General features: G+C 41.4%; 1 protein-coding gene across 1 annotated transcript in view; it reads right to left on the reverse strand.

The window, feature by feature from the left end:
* Positions 1 to 24,313, reverse strand: part of PRIM2 (DNA primase subunit 2) — a 323,348-nt gene that overhangs the window by 123,217 nt on the left and 175,818 nt on the right. Inside the window, exon 8 of the mRNA XM_038743964.1 lies at positions 21,218 to 21,285. Within this exon, the coding sequence (XP_038599892.1) occupies positions 21,218 to 21,285 (68 nt within the window). The remainder of the gene's footprint in view (positions 1 to 21,217; positions 21,286 to 24,313) is intronic.

The following is a 24,313-nucleotide window of genomic DNA, read 5'->3' on the forward strand; positions in this document are numbered from 1 at the left end:
GTTAGTTAATAGCATACAATACATCTTCAAATCAGCATCTTTATGGACATGGACAAATTGTTTGCAGACATATTTAAGATGTTTACATGTTCCAAGTTACATGATATTTATATTTTTAGTAAGTTTGAGCTTCTCGAAGTATGGATACTGAAATCTGGGAAGGGCAAAATGGGGAAAGAAAGTTTTCCAAGCTTCTGCAGATTTTCTGGTGACCTTAATTAAAACTGATTAACTTGAATTGCTGGGAACCCTGCCTCCTTCCCATCGTGAAATCCATGGCCCCTACTCCCAATATGCCCTGTGTGTGCTGGGCATGGGGTATTAAAACTGCAGACTTGCAGTGCAGCCTCCACAAATTTTATAAGACCTTCAAAGCTCCTCTTTCCCAGGAGACTTGTTGCACTCTGCCTTTTATGTTGTTTTATATTTATATTATTTCATTTTTCCAATCATATCTGTCCCCAAATCTGGCCCTACACTACTTTTAGATTATGAGCCCCTGGAGGGCCTAACTGTGTCTAATTCTCACTCGCATATTTTTCCAGCACTTTTAGTTTATTTATTTTTTATTTTATGGTATTTGTTAAGCACTTATTATGTGCCAGGCACTATATTAAGTGCTGAGGTAGACATAAGATATTCAGGTTGGACACCACCCTTGACCCACATGGGGCTCATAATCTTAATCTCCAATTTACTGATGAGGGAACTGAGGCAGAGAGAAGTTAAGTGACTTGCCCAAGGTCAAACAGCACAGTCAGGCTAGAGCCGTAAGTGGCACCTAGCGTTTAATAAAGCAAAGAGCACTGTATGGTACTGCATTTCAGAAATTATTTCTATTAGCTCATTTTAATTTCAATGTTCCAAAGTTTAACTTTAGTATCTGCCTGAAATTACAGTTGAGAAAAAGCAGGAAATCGTGGTTCAATTTTGTTTGCCACTCACTATTTTTGAAAGGGATTCATTCATTCATTCAATCGTATTTATTGAGCGCTTACTGTGTGCAGAGCACTGTACTAAGCGCTTGTGAAGTACAAGTTGGCAACATATAGAGACGGTCCCTACCCAACAATGGGCTCACAGTCTAGAAGGGGGAGACAGACAACAAAACATATTAACAAAATAAAATAAATAGAATAGTAAATATGTACAAGTAAAATAAACAGTGTAATAAATCTGTACAAACATATATATATATATATACAGGTGCTGTGGGGAGGGGAAGGAGGTAGGGCGGGGGGGATGGGGAGGGGGAGAGGAATCGGGGGGCTCAGTCTGGGAAGGCCTCCTGGAGGAGGTGAGCTCTCAGTAGGGCTTTGAAGGGAGGAAGAGAGCTGGCTTGGGATGATACCTGGTAAAATTGAATGGACTCAATTTGATACTGAATGTATAGGAAATAGTAAATAACTTCCTTAGAAAGAAAAGCTGAACCCAAACCTTGTCAGTCAGATCCTACATGACCTCCAGTGAGATTCTGTGTGCCACCCACAGAGCAGATGACAACATCAGGGAAGCAGGAGGAGGGGAGGAGAGCTGAGGTGCGAAGCTCATGTCCTGTTTAGTGCAGAGGAGGTCACTGCTGGTGTTGTTCTCTGCTCCCCAGATTCTAGGGGGCCACACACCCCAGAACTCAGGAGGACAGCAGAAGCAGCCACTTCAGCTGCTTGGCAGAGGAGAAGGTGCAAGTTCTATTTGGATCTCTGCCAGTTTGACATCAATGTTTGAGGGGAAAGCCTGGAAGATCTCTCTCTCTCTCTCTCTCTCTCTCTCTCTCTCTCTCTCTCTCTCTCTCACACACACACACACACACACATTAGTACTGTCTATGTCTCTCACTCTCTTTCTGGGTCTTTCTCTCTCCCTGTTTTCCCTGAATAATGGAAGTTCCACCTAATAAAAATGGTGGCATTTGTTAAGCATTTACTATGTGCCAAGACTACAATGAACACTGCGGTAGATTCAGGATTCTCAGGTTGGATAGTCCCTATCCCTCACTGGATGCACAGTCTAAGTTGGCAGAAAAGGCACCTGAATCTCCATTTTACAATTAAGGGACCGAGACACAGAGAAGTTAACGGACTTGCCCAAGGTCACAACAGCAGCCGTGTGGTAGAGCCAGGATTAGAACCCAAGTCCTCTGACTCCAAGATCCACGCACTATCCACTAAGCTACTCTGCACCTACTACCACGATCTGCATGAAAATAAAACAATCAGTCTTAATCACCAATTTCACCTCCTTTCCTTTCACTGAATACTGTGCTGAGTTGCTAGTAATTTTATAAATAATTTATTAGAAATTTACAGATTTTTTTCCCCAAAGTGCAGCGTGTGCATGAATCTATAACCACTTACCTATCCACGGTCGTGAGTTTTCCATAGTACAGTGATAAGCGCTTAGTACAGTGCTCTGCACACAGTAAGCACTCAATAAATATGACTGAATGAAAACGAATGAACTGAAAGCAGGTATCAATATGGTAGTAATAAAAAATGATCAAATACTTATGCAATGCAAGATGAAATTGATCATTTTCTAGTCAGATAATAGGAAGGAACCTGACATGCAAACATTTCAAAAAAGGAAACAATAACCCATTTTCTTCCAGACAGAAACAACTAAGGTTTTAGAGTCAGTAAATAAAACTCACAAATGAATTAAGGAAATATGATTTTTCAGCTACAAGTCTGTTATATCTTATCCTATCTTCAGAGACTCTCAAATATCACTTAAATTATGAAGCCTCAATAATTTATTTAGGGATAAAGCAGAATTACCCCTTAACTATAGGCACTAATGAAAAGAATAGGGAAAGAAAAGGAAAGCAGAAGAAAAAAATGAAAGTCATTCATTCAATCACATTTATTGAGCACTTACTGTGTGCAGAGCACTATACTAAACGCTTGGAAAGTACAATTTGGCAACGAATAGAGACAATCCCTACCCAACAATGGGCTCACAGTCTAGAAGGGGGGAGACAGATAACAAAACAAAACAAGTAGACAGGAAATTGTCACTATAAAATGACTAAAAAAATAAGTACAGTCTTCTTTAGCTAATGAAACCGGACAAGTGAATTTTGCTTATAAGCACAAAGGAAAGTTAAGTGATTCTTAATTATTTTCCAAGAAAAGATACATAACTTCAAATATTGGTGTTAGCTTTCTATTACACTGCTTCCAAATGAAGGCAGCTTCCACACTAACAAACTGTCAAAATACATTCTTATTAAAGTACTTTCATGTTACAAAAACAAGATTCACTCTCTGAATTCACATTTCTACATACTTTACTGGGAAAAGTGCCTGGCTTGATAGTAGGGAAGCAAATTATAAGGATAATCACTTTGTACAGCAAACACAATTCTTCAGTGCTTCACTGCTTCAAAAATATCAATTAAGCTGCACATAGAGAGAAAAAAATTTGAGTGATCATCTTCCCTTCTCAACGCTCTGCTCCACCAAACATTTGCATCATTGTCAGTAAACCATAAACCTCTCTTTCCCATAATCTTGCAACTGTGACATTGCCTTTGACTACTTTCTCTCTCTTTTACCCCATTTCTGAGATCTATTCCTAATGCTCCCCTTTCAACCCACTCACACTGATATCAGGCCTCATTCCGGGCCTCCTTGTCTCCCATCTCTCTCCTTTTTGTCCCATCAATTTGATCCCACAAATAAGAATATTTACCAAAGCTATGCAAACTCATTGTGGGCAGGAAACATGTCCACCAACTCTGTAATATTGTTATATTGTACTCTCCCAAGCACTTAGTGTAGTACTCTGCATACAGTAAGCATTCAGTAAATATGATTGATTGGATGATACTGCTCACATTATCTTTCTAAACCACTGCTCAGAAGATATAGTGTCCATCCTCACAAACCTCCAAGGGCTGTCCACTACTTCTTAAGAAATACAAAAACTCATGACAACTGGCTGGGAGACTATCAACTTACTGCCTCTTCTTTATCTGCACTCTTCTCCTGCTACACCTTAGTGTTGGCTCCTTACTCCAGCTTCCTGAGTGTCCCTCGCTCTCTTCTCTTCCACTTCTGATCATACCTATTCACACCTTTCTCTTGCCTCCCTGAGCCTGGCTAAACCCCATCACTCTCCTTCTATAAGATCTTCCTAAAAGGCCACCTCCTTGACAGACCCTATAGTATCAGCAGACTCCTCTAATCAGTTAGTTACATGAGCATTCATGTTGTGAGATGACTATTTGTCCATTATTTATTCACACTCATGTGTCTATAATTTAACACCTACTCTCCAATTCACAACTCCTATTGTTAAGTGAACATAGTAAGTGCTTAATAAATTCCATTATTATTATTATTACCCCATCCATAGATAATGAACCAGGTGGGATGAGTGGGGGAAGGGATCACATCTTTTACTCCTTTTGTTATACTTCCCAAGTGCCTAGTATCCATGTCCTGCCTGCAAGAGCCCAAAGACGTTCCATTAATATTGCTAAATACTGTTGCTATAATTTCAAAATAGGTTAGCAAAGATACGGTGCAATGAGCTTCAATTACATTATAAACCTATTCCAAAGGCACAGAGCTGCAAATAATATTTTATTTCAGCAGCAACAATTACTGCACAGTCCAGACTATACAAGCATTTTCCCTCCCAGGGGAAAACTATAAGGTAGTGACCAGAAACTGCTTTGGTGCCTTGCCCGTGGACCACCTGCTCTTCCTCATTTGGTGCTGTAAAATAGACTCCTTAATCCCCCACAGCACTTATGTACATAGCTGTAATTTATTTATTTATGTTAATGTCCATCTCCGCTCTATGGTGAGCTCATTGTGGGCAAGGAAAATGTGTCACCAACACTATAATTTTCCAGATCATGTCTAGATTTCAGATTATCTTGTTTTTTTAAGAAGACCAACTCTTTAAACTCTAATAAAATTGAGAAATCAATTGAACATACATTGACTTTGGACCTAATGTCACACTAGCTTTTATTATGGGGCAGACAGGAGGGGAAAAAGCCTCTCTCTTCTAGACTGTGAGCCCATTGCTGGGTAATGTCTGTCCCTATTTGTTGCTGAATTGTACGCTCCAAGAGCTCTGTGTGCACTGCACACAGTAAGCAGTCTTAAATATGACTGAATGAATCTGCAAGTAAAATAAGAGTTAGTAATCCAACAGGATTTTAAGTGAAAGTTGATTAAAATATCAAAAAACATTACAAATAAAAATATTTTATATATAAAGTTATAGTCTTTTTAAACCCAATTTAAATCCAACCAGGACTTGAAAAAAATAATCTAGGAGGGAACTGTATAATTAACAGATTCCCATGATGGACTGTATTTTTTCCAAAATGCTGCCTGACACACTTCTACCAATTTACAGAGTAAACACTTAATGAACGTATGATAAACCTAAGGCAGAGAAATCAAAACACTTGGACTCATATCAGATCTTAAAAATTTCCATTTTGAAACATATTTAAAGGGTCACCTAATTCTGGCTCCTAAGAAAAAAAATGAACATAAAATTAAGCTCTGCTCCTACACTAAGGAAATCATCATGTACACAATAAGTGAATGTTGGAGTGGAAACATTTGAGAAAGTTAAAAAAAAAGAAATTACACAGAAATTCATTGTGTTACTGATCACAGATAATTTGACAAAATCTATTCATGGTGTGATAACTGCATTTCAATTCTAAAAGCAAAATTCATGAGTGTCTCTAATTGAGACACAAATGTTCTGCAGAATTATCCAAAAATCTTAAATATTAAAGTTCAACACTTTTTTAAAAAAAATACTATTTAAGTGCTTACTATGTGCCTAGATACAAGACAGTGTTGGCTTCCACCACCAGCTCTTTCACTCTCCAGAGTACAAGGAAAGACAGGGTTTCTGGATGTTTTCTCCCTTTTAAAAACTAGATACAACCAACTGTGTTGGTGACAATATATCCCATTTCACTTTATTTCCATCCATCTGCGACGTAATACTCAATTTAAATTCTATTTTGATTTGAGAGTTATTTTTTAATTCTTTTTGCTTTTTCCTCATACATTTCTCCAATGCTTTCTCCCTCTCTCATTTCCTAGTCTTCCTTCCCAAGGAAGGAGGGAGGTCGCCCATGTTGAAGGCATCTGAGAGGAAGAGGAGGATTAGGATGGGGTACAGGCTGTTGGATTTGGCAAGAAGATCATTTGTGACCTTTGCAAGGGTAGTTTCTGTGGAGTGAAGGGGACGGAAGCCAGGGTGGAGGGGGACAATGAGGGAATTGGAGAAGAGGAACTTGAGATGTGCGTGTAAACAACTTGCTTAAGGAGTTTGGAGAGGAATTGTAAGAGGGAGATGGGGCAATAACTGGAGGGAAACATGATTAGACCCCACGTCCTCTGATTCCCTGTGAGCCTGCTTCTAGACTGTGAGCCCGCTGTTGGGTAGGGACTGTCTCTATATGTTGCCAACTTGTACTTTCCAAGTGTTTAGTACAGTGCTCTGCACACAGTAAGCGCTCAATAAATACGACTGAATGAATTTCCAGGCCCTACCTCTTTCCACTAGGGAAAGCTGCTTCTCAGAGTATTACATAGCAACGTGATGCCACAGGTGTGGGAAGGGGAGAAGAAAGAGTGGGCGGCTCTGCATTACTAAATCAGAGTCCATCTCTTTCTCCAGCTTCCCCATCCTCAAGGATTGCTCATTTTGGTTCAGCCTCCAAAAGGGGAAAAGAGGCAGGGGAAGAGAAAGGAAAAGAGAGGAGTTGAGGGTGCCCTGAGGGAGGGAGGAAGAGGACGTTGGTTGGAAGCAAGCCAGGCTAGCAGCCAAGCTAAATTTTTACCCTAATGATCATTAAGGATTCTTTTCTGAAAGCTTTTTTTTTTGTACCAATTGCTCAGGGGTAGGCCCATCTTCTGAGGAGTCAAGAGTCCTATGAGACTGATCTGGATATGGGCCCTCCAACTCAGTGCTCAGGCGACATCTCATGAGGAGTGTGATAACACGGCTTCAACTATCATCTCTATGCTGATGACATCCAAATCTACATCTCTGCCCCTGCTCTCTCTCCCTCCTTCCAGGCTTGTGTCTCCTCCTGCCTTCAGGACATCTCCATCTGGATGTCTGCCTGTGATCTAAAACTCAATATGTCCAAAACTGAACTCCTTATCTTCCCTCCCAAACCCTGCCCTCTCCCTGACTTTCCCATCACTGTAGACGGCACTACCATCCTTCCCGTCTCACAAGTCTGCGACCTTGGTGTCATCCTTGACTCTGCTCTCTTGTTCACTCCACACATCCAATCTGTCACCAAAACCTGCCGGTCTCAGCTCCACAACATTGCCAAGATCCGCCCTTTCCTCTCCATCCAAACCGCTACCTTGCCAGTTCAATGTCTCATCCTATCCCAACTGGATTACTGCATCAGCCTCCTCTCTGAACTCCCATACTCCTCCCTCTCCCAACTTCAGTCTATATTTCACTCTGCTGCCCAGATTATCTTTGTATGGAAACGCTCTGGGCATGTTACTCCCTCCTCAAAAATCTCCAGTGGCTGCCTATCAGCCTATGAATCAAGCAAAAACTCCTCACTCTCGGCTTCAAGGCTCTCCATCACTTCACCCCCTCCTACCTCACCTCCCTTCTCTCCTTCTACAGCCCAGCCCACACCCTCCGCTTCTCTGCCGCTAACCTCCTCATTGTACCTCGTTCTCACCTGTCCTGCCGTCGACCCCTAGCCCACGTCCTTCCCCTGGCCTGGAATGCCCTCCCTCCACAAATCTGCCAAGCTAGATCTCTTCCTCCCTTTAAAGCCCTATTGAGAGCTCACCTCCTCTAGGAGGCCTTCCCAGACTGAGTGGCCTTTTTCCTCTCCTCCTCCCCATCCCCCCAACCTTACCTCCTTCCCCTCCCCACAGCACCTGTATATATATTTGTACAGATTTATTACTCTATTTTACTTGTACATATTTACTATTTATTTTGTTAATGATGTGCATATAGCTTTAATTCTATTTGTTCTGATGATTTGGACAACTGTCTACATGTTTTGTTCTGTTGTCTGTCTCCCTCTTCTAGACTGTGAGCCCGTTGTTGGGTAGGGACCGTCTCTATATGTTGCTGACTTGTACTTCCCAAGTGCTTAATACAGTGCTCTTCATACAGTAAGTGCTCAGTAAAGACGACTGAATGAATGAGCAACATCAGCCACAAATACCAGCACCGTTTCAGAAAAAGAAGGGCTTTTCTCTGGCAGAAGGAGCTCAGGTCCATCACCAAGACTTTTTCTAACCTTTTTTTTGGCTCTCTGTACAAGAGGGACCCGGGGGCTCCCTCTACCACCCTTGCCTCAGCTGTGGGATAATGATGATGATATGATGATAATAATAATAATTATGGTACTTAAGTGCTTACTATGTCCCAAGCACTGTTCTAAGCACTGGGGTAGATACAAGTTAATCAGGTTAGCCACAGTCCCTGTCCCACATGGGGCTCATACTCTTAATCCCTATTTTACAGATGAGGGAACTAAGGCCCAGAGAAGTTAAGTAACTTTCCTGAGGTCACACAGAAGGCAAGCAGTAGAGCTGGAATTAGAACCCAGGTGTTCTGACTCCCAGGACCATGCTGGGTGCTTGGGTGCTTCTGGCTATCCAAATTTCACTTACACTTAACAATCTGGGAGCATGGAGACTGTGCCAGGATGTTCTGCCTAGAGCCCCTCGCCAGATTGACAAAATCGGGAAGCATCTTCTGCCCTCGGGGCTGTGTAACAATAAACCTACCCTGATTTACCCTTCACTGCCTCAGGGCCTGCCCATTAACATCACCAGACTCACATAAATGGAAATCTAAACCAGGTCTGCTCCATACTTGAGCAGCTGGGGATTTGGCTAGATTGCGACAGGGAAAACAAAAAAATCATCAGGTTTTAATCCTGCTGGTGAGGTGCCCTTTTCTGAGGTATAGCTTTACTTTTAGAATACAAAAATCCATACAACGAATTACTTTACACCAGCATGACTGAAACCTGGATGGTATTAAAACAATTTATTCCTTTTCCCTAGTAGGAGGTGAGCAGTTTCAAAAATTGGCATAAACACAAAAGCTGTTTTTTTTTTAAAAAAAAAACCTCAAAATAAAGAAATGTGAAAAACTGCTTTTTGCATCAAGAAAATATATTTATTTGGTACCATTAAAAGGAAAACTGATAGAGCTTTCAAAATGAACTGCAGTTCCCTACATCAGCCCATAAAGTAGATAAGTTCCCAGATAACCTCTTCATAAGGAGTTAGTGGCACAAATGGCCCTAATGGAAAAACAATTGCATAGGGAAAGAAACAAGGTTCTCTGTGCATTATCCACATATTCCCTGCTGCAATCACAATTTCACCCACTTTGGCAGAAGAAAATATTGAAGCTTTGTGAAAATACATAAAAGCAATGCCATACAGGCTTTTAGAAGGCACAAACTCAGCAGTTAGGATTTACTGGGTGTGCAAGAAATCAAGGAAGTTGGCATTATATCATATCCTACTGTGAAGGATATCATACACAGAAATGCACTCTTCAGCTGTCATCACCATAATTGAAATAAGTTTCCTTTCACAGCTAAATCCCTAGTAAATAGTAAACAACCTGGGTTGGTCTCAGTAGTTTTGTCTCTGGTCATAATAACGGGAATTGTTCATTTTAAAAGCACACAGTCTGCTGCCTTCTGGTTTTGTGCATTAGCACACATCCAGGGAAACACCAAGTGGCACCAGTTTGTCTTTGAAGGCAGGGATCTTAGAACAGTATTCTCCACAAAGCCTTTGACAAATGAATAAGATGGATTTTCTGGCAGTCACGTGATTTTAAGAGTTCCAATTCTAAGAGACTAAAATCAGCATGCAGGGTTGAACAAGCATGCGTGGCACATAGTAAGTGCTTAACAAATACTATTAAAAAAACAAACAAACAAAAAAAACCCTTGTCCTTAGTCTGGCAAAGCACTGCCTTTTTCCTCCCTTATCCTGGCTTGACTTCTCCTCACTCATAGGCATAGTTTGATCTGCCTCATCTTGCTCCACCCTGTTTCGTGCCTGACTTCTCCCTTATTTGCCTCAACTTAATTGCTTCTTATTGAGTCTTCAGGACTATGGCATAGGTCACTGATAATGAAGAGGTATCTGATGTGCAAATGTTGACTGCCAATTACCCCAATATGAGTTGCAATCATTCATCAATCAACAGTATTTACATTGATTACTCTGTTCAGAGCACTGTATTAAGCACTTGGGAGGGTACGCAATACAAGAGTTGGCAGACATGTTCCATGCCCACAAGGTGCTTACAGTCTAGAGAGAGAGAGAAAGACATTAAAATAAATTATGGATCCCTTCACAATGCTCTGCAACCAATCAATTACTTAGACTGTGAGTCCCATGCAGGACAGGGACTGTGTCTGACCTAATTAAGTTGTACTTTCCCCTGTGCTTAGAACTGTGTTTGACACATAGGAAGCACTTAAAATACCTTAAAAAAAATGAATGGTATTTATTGGGCACTTACAAGGTGCACAGCACTGTACTATGCGCTTGGGAGAGTAAAATACAACAGAATTAGTGGACATAATCCCTACCCATAATTAGCTTACAGTCTTACACACTGTACACAGTAAGTGCTCAATAAATACCACTGATTAAATGATTGATGAGCACCAGGATGATAGGGATCATCGCAAACCTGCACCACAATCATCATTTCCCTGGCTGCTAGAGAAAAGAAGGTGGGAGAAGAGCAAGGAGAGCAAATGAACTGAACCTATGAGGTTCAGTTAGCACAATCAGAAGGGGACGGGGGGGGGCATGGTGAATGAATATATGATAAATGAGGAGAACAAGGCTAAATAAGGAGAACCAAGCTATCTTCTGAGTAGGAGTGCTACCCATCACCCTGAAACCAACAACACTGAAGAAAGTTGGGCTGCCTTGCTGGATAATCTCAGGCTTGGCTCCTCTTCCAACATTTTGAGCTTCCCTGGAATGGGTCTTCTAAGTAGTTTGGTCTCTTCTGTATGTCTTTTCAGTGATCTCAGCACTGAACCTATGAGGTTCAGTTAGCACAATCAGAAGGGGACAGAGGTGGGGGCATGGTGAATGAATATATGATAAATGAGGAGAACAAGGCTAAATAAGGAGAACCAAGTTATCTTCTGAGTAGGAGTGCTACCCATCACCCTGAAACCAACAACACTGAAGAAAGTTGGGCTGCCTTGCTGGATAATCTCAGGCTTGGCTCCTCTTCCAACATTTTGAGCTTCCCTGGAATGGGTCTTCTAAGTAGTTTGGTCTCTTCTGTATGTCTTTTCAGTGATCTCAGCCTGCAGAATAATCCACGGTCTCCAAGACATGATTTAGACTGCGAGCCCCATGTGGGACAGGGATTTGTATCTTTCATTTACCCCAGTACTTAGCAGAGTGGGTGGCATATACTGAGTGCTTAACAAATACCAAATTATTATTCTGTGTCACACCTACGACTGCTCTTTGCATAGGACAGTGGGGATGGGAGGTGAGCTTGAATGCCCAATCCCCCACCTTTGATAGGTCCTGCTCCTGCTCTGTGCTGAAGGAAGCCACGGGGCTGTCCCAGGTCACTGGGGTTTTCAGGATTCTGGAGCCTGTTTTTTTTTTTTAATGGTATTCGTTAAACGCTTATATGGGCCAGGCACTATTCTAAACACTGGGGTAGATACAAGCTATTCAGGTTAGACACAGTCCATATGTCAAATGGGGCTCACGGTCAGAAGCAGCACAGCTTTATGGAAAGAGCATGGCCTTGGGAGTCAGAGGTCGTGGGTATTAATCCAGCTCTGCCACTTGTCAGCTGTACGACTTTGGGCAAGTCACAACTTCTCTGTGCCTCAGTTACCTCATCTGTAAAATGGGGATTAAGACTATGAACCCACGTGGGGCAACCTGATTACCTTATATCTACCCCAGCCCTTAGAACAGTGCTTGGCACATAGTAAGTCCTTAACATCATTATTATTATTATTTTACAGACGGGGTAACTGAGGCCCAGAAGTGAAGTGCCTCGCCCAAGGTCACAAAACAGACAAGTGGCAGACCCGGGACTAGAACCCAGGTCCTTCTGACTCCCAGCCCCATGCTGAATCCACTAGGTCATGCTGCCTCTCTTGCAGCCTGTTCTGCTTGCACCTCAGTGAGGGCTGGAAATCCAGGAGAGAAGCAGTAGCAGCAGCAGCCCCTCCAGACTGGAGTAAGAGCTGCTTGATAGATTTATTTATTTTACTTGTACATTTCTATCCTATTTATTTTATTTTGTTGGTATGTTTGGTTCTGTTCTCTGTCTCCCCCTTTTAGACTGTGAGCCCACTGTTGGGTAGGGACTGTCTCTATGTGTTGCCAATTTGTACTTCCCAAGCGCTTAGTACAGTGCTCTGCACATAGTAAGCGCTCAATAAATACGATTGATTGATTGATACAAGGTAAGGATGCACTCCCCCAGGCTCTCTTGGACTGTTCTTATCATCCCTGTATGGTGGGCAAGGAACGTGTCTACCAATTCTGTTATACTGTACTCTCCCTAGCACTTAGTACGGTGCTCTGTACACAGTAAGTGCTCAATAAATACGATTGATCGAAACGATTGGGGGAACTGGTATTTGTGTGCATGCCTGTAGGAGAAGGTGGTGGGGGAATCAGAGAGTTGTCCATGTTTCTTTCTCCTTGCCTATCTGGGCCTCCCATCTGGGTCTCTCTGGGTCTTGCAGTTCGAAGTCTTTGGAGCTCTCCCTGTGACACTGTCTCCCTCTTAGCATGTCTGTCTCTGTTCCTTTTCTGCACTTCTCTTTTCCTTTATTCTTAGACAATCATCACCACCCCAATGGTTACTTTGTCCACGAACACCATTTCTGCAAGAAAGCAAGTGAGGTAGTTTCATTCTCCTATTTAATTTCCTTTTGTGCCATTTGAAAATAATGTGCTAGACGGCTAATAATTTCACAAAATTGTCCTTGGTAATTTGCAGGTTTCTTAAAAGTACAGCCTATGTATGAATACGTGACCACATGTGCATCCCATCCATGGAAATGAGTGCTTTAAGGCAAAGTGAGGAGGGGTAGGCCAAAATTAGGAGGTGGGAGAAAGTGAGAGAGGAGGAGAATAGAGAAAATGGGCTGCAAAGAGTATTAAGTAAGAGAAAGAACCTCAGCCTATTGGAACAAGGCCCTATCAATGGGTTGGCGTTTTGGGGAAAGATGCCCACCTGCTTCGGGGAGGTAGTCCGATATGATAATACCTATAATTATCAGTGTACTGCCACCTGTTCCTTCCACATTACTACAGTGCTTAAAAGTTCCATGCGCATCTGTGATATCACTTCTATTTTGTTTGGTATTCTGTGGTTTGTCTTTGTTTTGCTTTTCCATTGGTTTTAACAAGCAACAAAAAGATCCCCACCACTTATATCCAAACCAGTGTCACATGCCACAGTAGCTTAGAGAAGCAGAGTGCACTAGTGGAAACAGCACAGGCTTCAGAGTCAGGAGACCTGGGTTCTAATCCCAGCTCTGCCATGTGCCTGCTGTGTGACCTTGGGCAAGCCACCTCACTTCTCTGTGCCTCAGTTTCCTCAACTGTAAAATGGGGAGTCAATACCTGTTCTCTCTTCTAATTAGACTGTGAGCCCCATGTGGGACACTAGTGTTTAGTACACTGCTTGGCACATAGTAAGTGCTATGGAAAAACAAATCAAGAACAGAATCAGATTGTCAGATGACCCTTTCTGAAAGTGCCCCCTCCCCACAGTATCATCAAAAACTGAATATCTCAACATTTTAATCTAAACCAAGCCTCTCTCCAAACAAATTAGCTTAGATCATAAAATACAAAGCTTACTTCCAATGTTTGGCTAACCAGCTTTCTCAAGTAGTTTATATCCTTTATCTCTGCAAGGGCAGAAAAAGTGTGAAGTACTATGCTAAGTGCTGATATGTACTAGCAGCGCTAAAAGCATTTTTTCCTCTGTTCATTTGATAAAGCCCGAAACTAACAGTTTTGCTATGTTTAGTGCACATAAACATTATTTTTTATTTATGATCTTTTAAGTGATCCCTTGCAAGAAGATCTCTGGTAAAAGATATCATATTTTGTAAAATAAGCCTGATTTTTGGAATTTGATCACCCATTTATTGTTGAGTATAACGATGGAGCCTGGCTCTGATGTTCCTCACTCAGCCTTGCTGCTCTTGGACAGTACCAATCTGAACAAAAGGATTCAGAAGTCTTTAATCGTGCTACCATATGATGACGACTACAACGAAGGTTATTCTGGAACACAAGGATGCTGCAGAGTCATCTCCCAAATGACTTATTTCAGCACATGTGAAACTGCCAGCTTTCTGTATTGTTCCACTAGAGGGCAATCAGCATTAAAGACAACCAGTGACTTAGAAAATAGAAAATTGGAACTTTTAATAACTGCAGGTAATTGTAATTTATTTATGAGGGGTTTGCAAATGGCAATTTTGCCTTCAGGAAAATCCGTTGGCTGCCATTTCTCAGGAAATTTTGAGAAAAACCCGTCAGGCAAATACGTAACTAAAAGACAGGGCTAGCGAAAAAGCTTAAATAGGGAGCATAGAGTTACTGCAGAAGTCTGGTGTCACCTGAGAAAAACATGTACGCACACACACAAACACACACACACACTCACTCACCATCAAAATTTCCTGGAATCCTTAATCATTCAATTATTTTCCATACTGAACTCCTATCCACTTTCCTTAGCTTGGCAGCTGGCTGTAGAAATACACCTTTCAAGTCAACATATTTGGGCATTTTTGAAACATTAAAGCTACTTAATTAGTGACAAAAGGAATAATAATTGATGTGGTGTTTATTAAGCACATTAGGGGCCAAAGAACTGCACTAAGCAGTGGGGTAGCTATGAGACAAACTGATCAGAGTTCCTGTCCCACCTGGGGATCACAATCTAAGAGATAGGATGATGAGAAAACTGAGGCATAGAGAGGTTAAATTACAGCCTAAGGCCACAAAGTAATAAAAGGGTGGCACTGAACTAACTGCTGGAGAAGATAATAATAATAATGATTATTATTTATTTATAATTATAATATTTATTTATTAAGCGCTTACTATGTGCAAAGCACTGTTCTAAGCGCTGGGGGGATACAAGGTGATCAGGTTGTCCCAGGTGGGGCTCACAGTCTTAATCCCCATTTTAGAGATGAGGTAACTGAGGCACAGAGAAGTTAAGTGACTTGCCCTAGCATAATCAGGTTGAACACATGAGACTCAAATGCTGAGGGGGAGGGAGGGCAGGTATTTAACCCCATTTTACAGATGAGGAAACTGAGGCACAGAAAAGTGACAAGACTTGCCCCAAGTGACAGAGCAATGGCAGAGCTGGGAGTAGTGCTTAAGTCTTCTGGGCTCCCCACCTGTGTTCTTCCCACTGACTTACCACAGCCTCCTAAAGCAAATAACTGTGAAATGCTTGGCGCATTGCATGAAGAATTCTCTTCACTCTCAGAAAAAAAATCCCACCATATTCTCAATATTTTTAAAAAAGAAAAATGTTCCCCTTTGCTGATGGAGAAATAACCATTGTCAGTGCTAAGCAGCTGGAGCAAGTAGAACATGATTCTGGGTGAGTTGTTCAATATCACAGTTATCTATCAATTGAGGTTCTTAGATTTCTGAAATGTCAGTTATTAACTATGAGGATGATTTAGCCTTGCTGTTGGTCCAGTGGAAGGAGCACTCCCCTGGGAATCAGGAGACCTGGGTTCTAGTCCTGATTCTGCCTGTTGGGCCTCTGCCATAAGTGATGAAACGTTCTGACCTAAGATTGACCTGGGGCATTCTGTGAGGTGGATTGGGCCAGGAAAAATCCTGAAAAAGCAGCAAGGCAGGAAAGTTCACATTGGCTACCAAAGTAACAGCCTCTGGAGCTGCCTGATCTTCTCCATTAGCCTTTAAGATCCTTGAAGCAGGACACCATTTGATATCTAACATACACGGCCCAATGCCCCCAACCCCCCTGAACTAGCCCCTAGTACAGAGTTATTATCCTGTGTACTTTCAATAACTGATGATGCTGATGATAATGATAATTCATTCAATCGTATTTACTGAGTGCTTACTGTGTGCAGAGCACTGTACTAAGTGCTTGGGAATGATGAGATGGGAATGAGCCACACAGAGAAGCAGCGAGGCTCACTGGAAAGAGCCCGGGCTTTGGAGTCAGAGGTCATGGGTTCAAATCCTGGCTCCGCCACTAGTCAGCTGTGTGACTTTGGGCAAGTCGCTTCACTTCTCTGGGCCTCAGTTACATCATCTGTAAAATGGGGATTACGACTGTGAGCCCCAAGATGGACAACCTGATTACCTTGTTTCTACCCCAGTGCTTAGAACAGTGCTTGGCTCATAATAAGCATTATTATTATTAAGACAACAGAGCAGGATTGTAGTGAGCATAGCTTTAGTGCTTGTTGGGCTGGCTGCTCTCCAGTCCTTTGTTAATTTAGATTGTTTGGCACTTGATGTTAAGCGTGATAAACAACTGAAGCTGATAAAATGTTCAAAACATTTTTCCACATGTGAAATCTAAAACAAGCCTTTGTCTCACAACTCTAGGCCATGACCCAAACAGAAACAACACTTTTTCTCTCATAATCTTACTGGGAATTTGAAAATCCTTCAAGACAGTCACTGAAATAAAGCCTTTTCTTAGCTACAAGCAGCAAAGGAATTGTTTCCTATCAAGACCTTAAGCTAACTGAGGAGGGACTGCAAACATTACCTAAATATTTCCCTTCATTACTTATTTTCATTGAACATACCCAAGCAACTAAATAATTTTCTGATGACAACAAAGAGAACTAATGTTGGCTGAAGCTATTCTGAGAATTACAGCCATAGGGATATTTAAGAAGTTTTTTTTATTTCTATTTTTCCAATTTAGGCAGCACATTCCTCAGGTAAATTTAATTAGCAATACCTTCCTTGGATAAAAAAAAAAAAACATCCATTCATATTAACTAAGTGAACCCATGAATTAGAGGAAAGATTTCTCCAAAAGCAATCTGTACTTACTCAAACCCACACAACAGCTCGGTTAGATGTTTTAAAATCATTAAATAGGAATTCCAAACTCCCACTGCATTAGAAACTAGGAAACGCTGCATAACCTTCAGGCGTGCACTCTTTTTTGACATCTCTAATTTAATTTTTGTCTTCCAAATAAATGCATATTAATATGATATGCAAAAATTAAATCTTATACAGAATAAACACTTTTCATTTTCAAACACTGGAGTAGGAGTCAGGAGACCATCCACTTGACTGGTAATATGACCTCAGGCAAATCATTTAAATTTGCTATGTGTCAGTTATTAATCTGCAAAATGGGTATCAAATGCCTGTTCTTCCTCCCACTTAGAATGCGAAATTTATGAGGAACAGGAACAGTGTCTGGTCGAATTCTCTTGTAGCTACCCTAATACCTCACACTAGTAAGTGCTTAACAAATACCACAATTATTAATTTAAAAGTTATCAAATAATGTAATCACAGAAATAACATCAGCACGAAATACAATTACTTATTAAGTGAACAACAATATGCTGTACCACTGCGCTGGGTAAGATATGACTCCTGGCCCACTTCACCTAGACAATATTTACTGCTGTGTGACCTTGGGAAAATCAACTTCGCTGTGTTTCAATTTCTTTATCAGTAAAATACCTATTGTCCTCCTTTTGTAACTGCCCCAGTGCTTCACACATTGTAAGTGTTTAACAAATACCATTATTATTATTATTATTATTATTATTATTATTATTATTATTATTAGTTCATATACTAACATGCACAGCAGTCCTAAAATCTGGATTAATTATAGGTAGGAAGGATTAGCCTTTGCATACTCCTGTATGGCATATTTCTGATTGTCTCTGACAATCACTGAATTAAAAACTTTTCTTCACTCCAAATAGAAACTCGGCTGTTTCAAATTCTTTTTGATACTATGAACTTACATAATTTTGGGATGAATTGGTCTGATTCTTCTCATTCTCTCTAATGGTAAGATAAGCACTTAGGGAGTGTTGCTGTATTGAGTAATGTACTTCATTTGAAAGATTTCTAGGCAAAATGGTTCCTGTACAATGACTCCAGTCAATTTAGAGTGAGCTTTGTTTGTGAAAATAACTACTGAAAATAATGATAGTCATTCATATGAATTACATCATCTTCTCAGTCTTCCAATAATTAGAACTCAGTGCGAGCTAGCTAGGGTATACAACTAAAGAAATACATTTTCTATGCCCTCTAGCTGGGTGACCAAAGGATCCAGAGCCACAGGGTTAAGTCTAGAAAGCTCTGCGCCAATCAGATGGATGAGGTGCATTAAGTTCATTGGGCTGGGCCAAAAACATCAGTTTCATCCATCCAGTGCAGCTCCCACTGATCAAGCCTTTAATCAGTAGAAATCAATAAGTACTTACTATGTGTAGAGCACTTTGGTTCTTGAGTAAAACACATACTGCTTATACTAAGCTCGCCCTGGGAAGATTTTGGAAAAAATATAATTTCCTTACAAAATTTCAAAATAAAATGTCTGTTCCATGAACACCCAGAACATTTATCAATCTCTCTCTTCTCTGTCTGTATATTTTTAAATTGTTTATGGTATTTAAGTGCTTACTACGTGCCACACACTGTCCAGAGCTTAGAACAGTCCAGCGCTTAGAACAGTGCTTTGCACATAGTAAGTGCTTAATAAATGCCATCATTGTTATTATTATTACTAAGCACTGGGACATATGCAAGCTGGTCAGATTGGACACAGTCCCTGTCCTACAAAGGGCTCACCATCTTAATCCCCATTTTACAGATGAGGTAACAGGCACAAAGAAGTGACATGACTTGCCCAATGTCACACAGCAGACAAGTGGCAGAGCTGGGATTAGAACCCAGGTCCTCTGACTCCAAAGCCCAGGCTCTTTCCATTAGGTCAAACTGCTGTTGTCCTGGTAAGGACTGGTAGGGTGTAGGGTCAGTCCCCCTTTTAGACTAGGAGCCCACTGTTGGGTAGGGACTGTCTCTATATGTTGCCAATTTGTACTTCCCAACCGCTTAGTACAGTGCTCTGCACACAGTAAGCGCTCAATAAATACGATTGATTGATTGATTGATTGATTGACCAGGCCTGGGGAGGGGGGGGAGAGTGGTGGTCCCTCCAGATTCCAACCGACGAGAGGGGAAGAATCCTCACTGTATATATGTTATAGATAGCTGCGTGCTGGGTGAATGTGTGTTTATATTATAATTAAATATATATTTCATATGTTAAATGTAGCTGAGCAACTGGGTGGGTCTACATTATATGCGTGTGTACATGTATGTATGTACGTATACACAAACAGTATATATCTGTGTATTATATATACATGGCTTTTATTCTTTAGGCTGTGAATTGGCATAAGTGTGATTCCTTCTGTTTGACAAACTCTGATTGCAATTTTACCAGGTTTTTCCAACATTATATATAAAATGAATTCTAGTCTACCCATCCACTTTCAGGATTTATTTTGATAATTGGGGAAAAGGAAATGATGGCAGAAACACAGATAAGGAAATGTTCTAGTTCGGCTTCTTAAATTATTTTGCCGAAGTCCAATTTTGACCCTGGACAGCTACTCATTTGCAGAGAAAAGCTGTTTTCATGACTGCTCAATTATGAATAAATCTGCAATAAATCTAGCACACACAAGTTATTTAAGGCAATAGCCAATTACCTATTGAGCTAAATTCTCCCCTTTGTTCCAGTCACTCCTTTGTAGTAAATTACCAACTACAGAAGTAGCAGACATCTTGCAGGCAGTTCCCTAAGGTCTGGTTCAGTGCAGCAAGCCTTCCTAAAGTACTTAACTTACCACAAGGAAGTGACTTAAGTGCTGGAGAGGTGCTCTCTAACGAGTCATTTCTATCTTCCTCTGAATGGGTAGGCATTTCACATGCATTTAATCAGCATGTATTTTTAATACACTTGTTCTCCTTCCTCCTCTCTCCAATCATAAATGAAAATGGTAAATAAGACTAAAATGAATACCGAACTGAGTGGCATCCACAAAACCCAACCTCCAGAGATATTTGACTTAAATTATCCAGTACATGTAAATCAATATTTAGTTTCCTTTTCAAATTTATTATTAACAGAATCTACCAGTTTGAGCCACGACACTGCTGAGTTAGACTTCAGTAATAAGAAATGAAAATTATATTTTTCAAAGATAAGGCAGCCAAACGAGAGACTGAAAAAAAGGCTGAAAGTCATATCACAATGTTATTTTACAGTACAGTAAGTGTCAAACCATACATACCACCTGCCACCCCACACACTGGTGCCTCGGACAAAGTAATAAAATGGGAATATGTTTCGTTTCATAAAAATAAAAAGCAACTTCAGTTGGTGCATATCACACGCAGTAGCCTGCCATGGTTGCTTAGCAACCACTTGTGAGTGAACTCCATAGAGGATGGAAGCTTGAAATGAATTTACAGTATGTGCAAGTTTGAAAACCTGAAGAATTGTCAGCAGTTAATCTATATTCTGGGTTGTCCATGGGGGGAGGAGAATATTTCTGTGAAGTAGTAACATTTGATAACAACTAATATTTGACAAGCACTGGCAGTGAATTAAAGCCAAGATTAAATCAGATCCTGGTCAAGTTTCATGGAAACTACAAGCAAAAGCATTTAAGCAAAACATGATTCAAGATATTTTCCTTTTGTTGTACTCTCCCAAGCACTTAGCACAGTACTTCACACTCAGTAGGTGCTCAATAAATACTATCAATTAAGGTGGTGTCATAGAAATATCATGAATTAGAGAATGAATACACCTTCTTCCAGATTGTTCCTAAACCTATCCAACAGTCTCCTCCATTTTACTTTCGCCATTTAATTTTCATGTTTACACTGCATTAAAATTATGTTTCACAGGGAAAGGAAAATAAAAGCAGGATATTAAAAATACTAGGTGGCTACAGGATCCTGTTAATTCTCACGCACTGGAAAAAACTCCCTCCATTTTGGATTTTGAGTTCACTCATTGCTTATGAGGAGAACAAGTTTTAACTCTTCCAAATACAACTCCCTTATCTTCTAAATTAGATTATGCTTCACATTACCTGAGATGATTGAGCAGAGGCTGTAGTCTTTCATCAGATTGTACAGCAGGCAGTGACCGGGCTGTTAGCTGCAAAAAAAATAAATTTTGATAAATTACTTAACCACAATCAGTACTAACTACATTTATTCAAAAAGTACTGTATGCTACTAGGTGTTTGGGAATTAGACAAAGTATGAAACGGGAACACAAGGAGTTAATAGTTGAATGATAAATCAATCAGTGATATTCATTGTACAATTACTATGTGCACAGCACTGTACTAAGCACTTGGGAAAGTACAATACAATAAAATGGGTAGACCCGTGAAGGTAAGCATGCTGATGAATGTTCAATAACTGAATAAACAAGATTAGCAATAATGATTGGTAAAAATATTTACTAGATTTTTAGATCTTCTTGTGAGAGTATGCTTTTCCATCACTTATTCTGTGTATATATAAACAAATATATACATACTTCTATATATTTATATTTATGAAGAGAGAGAACAAAAGAAAGAGACCATACAGAAGGCATGCTGTCAATGAATCAATCAGCAGTATTTATTGAGCGCTTACTAGCACATTGTGAGCAGGGATTGTCACTGTTTATTGTTATATCATTCTTTCCCAAGCACTTAGTATCATGCTCTGCACACAATAAGTGCTTAATAAATACAACTGAATGAACTGAATGAATGAATGAATGAATATGTGCACAGCACTGCACTAAGAGCTTGGAAGAGCACAATACAAGGTGGTAGATATAATCCCTGCCCACAGAGAGTTTACAATCCTGAGGATCTTACAGTCCACAGTTCTCTGATATCAAAGCTGACACTGCCGACAATGAGGTCCTGTCCATCGTACACGTGAGTGTGACCTAAAAGACAATGTGGGATTGACTCAGTCTCCCTCCTAGTTTATAAATATGGTAAAGTCCTAATTGCACAAATGGGTTTTTCCTCACATCGAGTCTGGGTCTGTTTTCAATTCTGGGACTTGCTATTCAATCTTCACAGAGATTCTGCTCAAGGCTACAATTCCCCTGCCAATTTCTGCCCTCCAGCTAGCCTGGCTGCTGCCAGTCTTCCCACCCCAATATATACAGGTGAGTCTCTTTTAGGTTGGCATTTGTCTTTTACGCTGTCTGTCCTGTGTTACATTAACTATGATTTGAATTCCAAAAAGTTTCCCTCTACATCCCAAACTTTCTCCCTAGTAATCCAGGTGGACCCCACATCCATGATTTTATCTAAACCCCTCTTGAACCTCCTGATTCATTCATTCATTCATTCATTCATTCATTCATATTTATTGAGTGCTTACTGTGTGCAGAGAACTGTACTAAGCGCTTGGGAAGTACAAGTTGGCAACATCTAGATACGGTCCCTACCCAACAACGGGCTCACAGTCTAGAAGGGGGAGACAGACAACAAAACAAAACATGTGGACGGGTGTCAAGTCGTCAGAACAAATAGAATTAATGCTAAATGCACATCATTAACAAAATAAATAGAATACTTTACTTCTCCGGGCCTCAGTTCCCTCATCTGTAAAATGGGGATGAAGACCGCGAGCCTCACGCGGGACAACCCGACCACCCTGCATCCCCCCCAGTGCCTAGACTAGACATAGTAAGCGCTTAACAAATACCCAGCGCTCAGTACGGCGCTCTGCACATAGTAAGCGCTCAGTAAGTACCATCGATGGATGGTAGGATCAATGAACTGACCGCCTGCCCGGGGCCCAGGCCCCCTCCGCCCATCAGCTCTCCTTAAGAGCAGTGTCATAATAACTCAGTTCTGCTTTGTTACTCAACCAGATAAAGCCGAGAGGCAAACAATTTCCGTTGCACTTCCTCAAATCAGTTTAATGCGTGCCAGAGGAAGATCCGGCCTCCTCGTGGTGCAGTCACGTCACAATCACACAAAACCACGGCAAAACCAGGCGGGTGCCAAACGCCCCGGCACAATCGTCAAAACACGCAATCGAGCGTCGAGGGGCGACCCCGGGGTGCTGGGTTCCAATCTCACCTCCCCGCCCGGTGGGCATCTAAGATGGCCCCCGGCCCTCCTCGAGGCCGATCCTATTGGGCATGTGGGAGGTGGTTGAGGGCTGGAGAAAGGGTCGGGATGGGCATACACTGAGAAGCAGCGTGGCTTACTGGAAAAGAGCCCGGGCTTTGGAGTCAGAGGCCACGGGTTCAAATCCCGGCTCTGCCACTTGGGCAAGTCACCTCACTTCTCCGTGCCCCAGTTCCCCCACCTGCAAAACCAGGACCAAGACTGCGAGTCCCCAGTGGGACAACCCGATCACCCTGCAACCTCCCCAGCACCCAGAACAGTGCAATGCACATAGGAAGCGCCCAACAAATGCCAACATCATCATCATCATCATGCCCCCCAAAGGGGTCACCGAAGCCCGAGGGCCATTCTCCTCGGCAGGTGAGGCGGGGGGGGCCGTGGAGAAACAGAACGCGCCTCCCTAATGCATTCGTTCATTCACTCGTATTTATTGAGTGCTTACTGCGTGCAGAGCACTCGACTAAAAGTGCAGTGCTGTGTTGATTACCTCTCGCTTTATAAGAATAATGCTAATGTTGGTCTTTGTTAAGCACTTACTATGTGCCAAGCCCTGTTCTAAGCACTGGGGGAGACACAAGGGAATCAGTTTGTTCCATGGGGGGCTCTCAGTCCCCATCCCCATTTTATTGAGGAGGGAACTGAGGCTCTGAGAAGTGAAGTGACTTGGCCAATGTCACCCAGCGGACAAGTGGCGGAGCGGGGATTAGAACCAGGGTCCTCCCATCTACCGGGCCCAGGCTCTATAATAATAATAATAATAATAATAATAATAATGATGGCATTTATCAAGCGCCCACCATGTGCAAAGCACTGTTCCAAGCGCTGGGGAGGCCACAAGGTGACCAGGCTGCCCCACTGGGGGTGCTCACAGTCTTCATCCCCGCTCTACAGATGAGGGAACTTATCTTCACCTACATAACTTTCTATTTTTATCATGTCCTTACCCTTTACTTTCTGACAAATTAGATTCTTTAAACCTATCACCTCGAACTCCAGTGCAAATCCTCTCATGATGGAGTACTTAATAGC

Source organism: Tachyglossus aculeatus, chromosome 1, assembly GCF_015852505.1.
Source record: "Tachyglossus aculeatus isolate mTacAcu1 chromosome 1, mTacAcu1.pri, whole genome shotgun sequence".
NCBI lineage: Eukaryota > Metazoa > Chordata > Mammalia > Monotremata > Tachyglossidae > Tachyglossus > Tachyglossus aculeatus.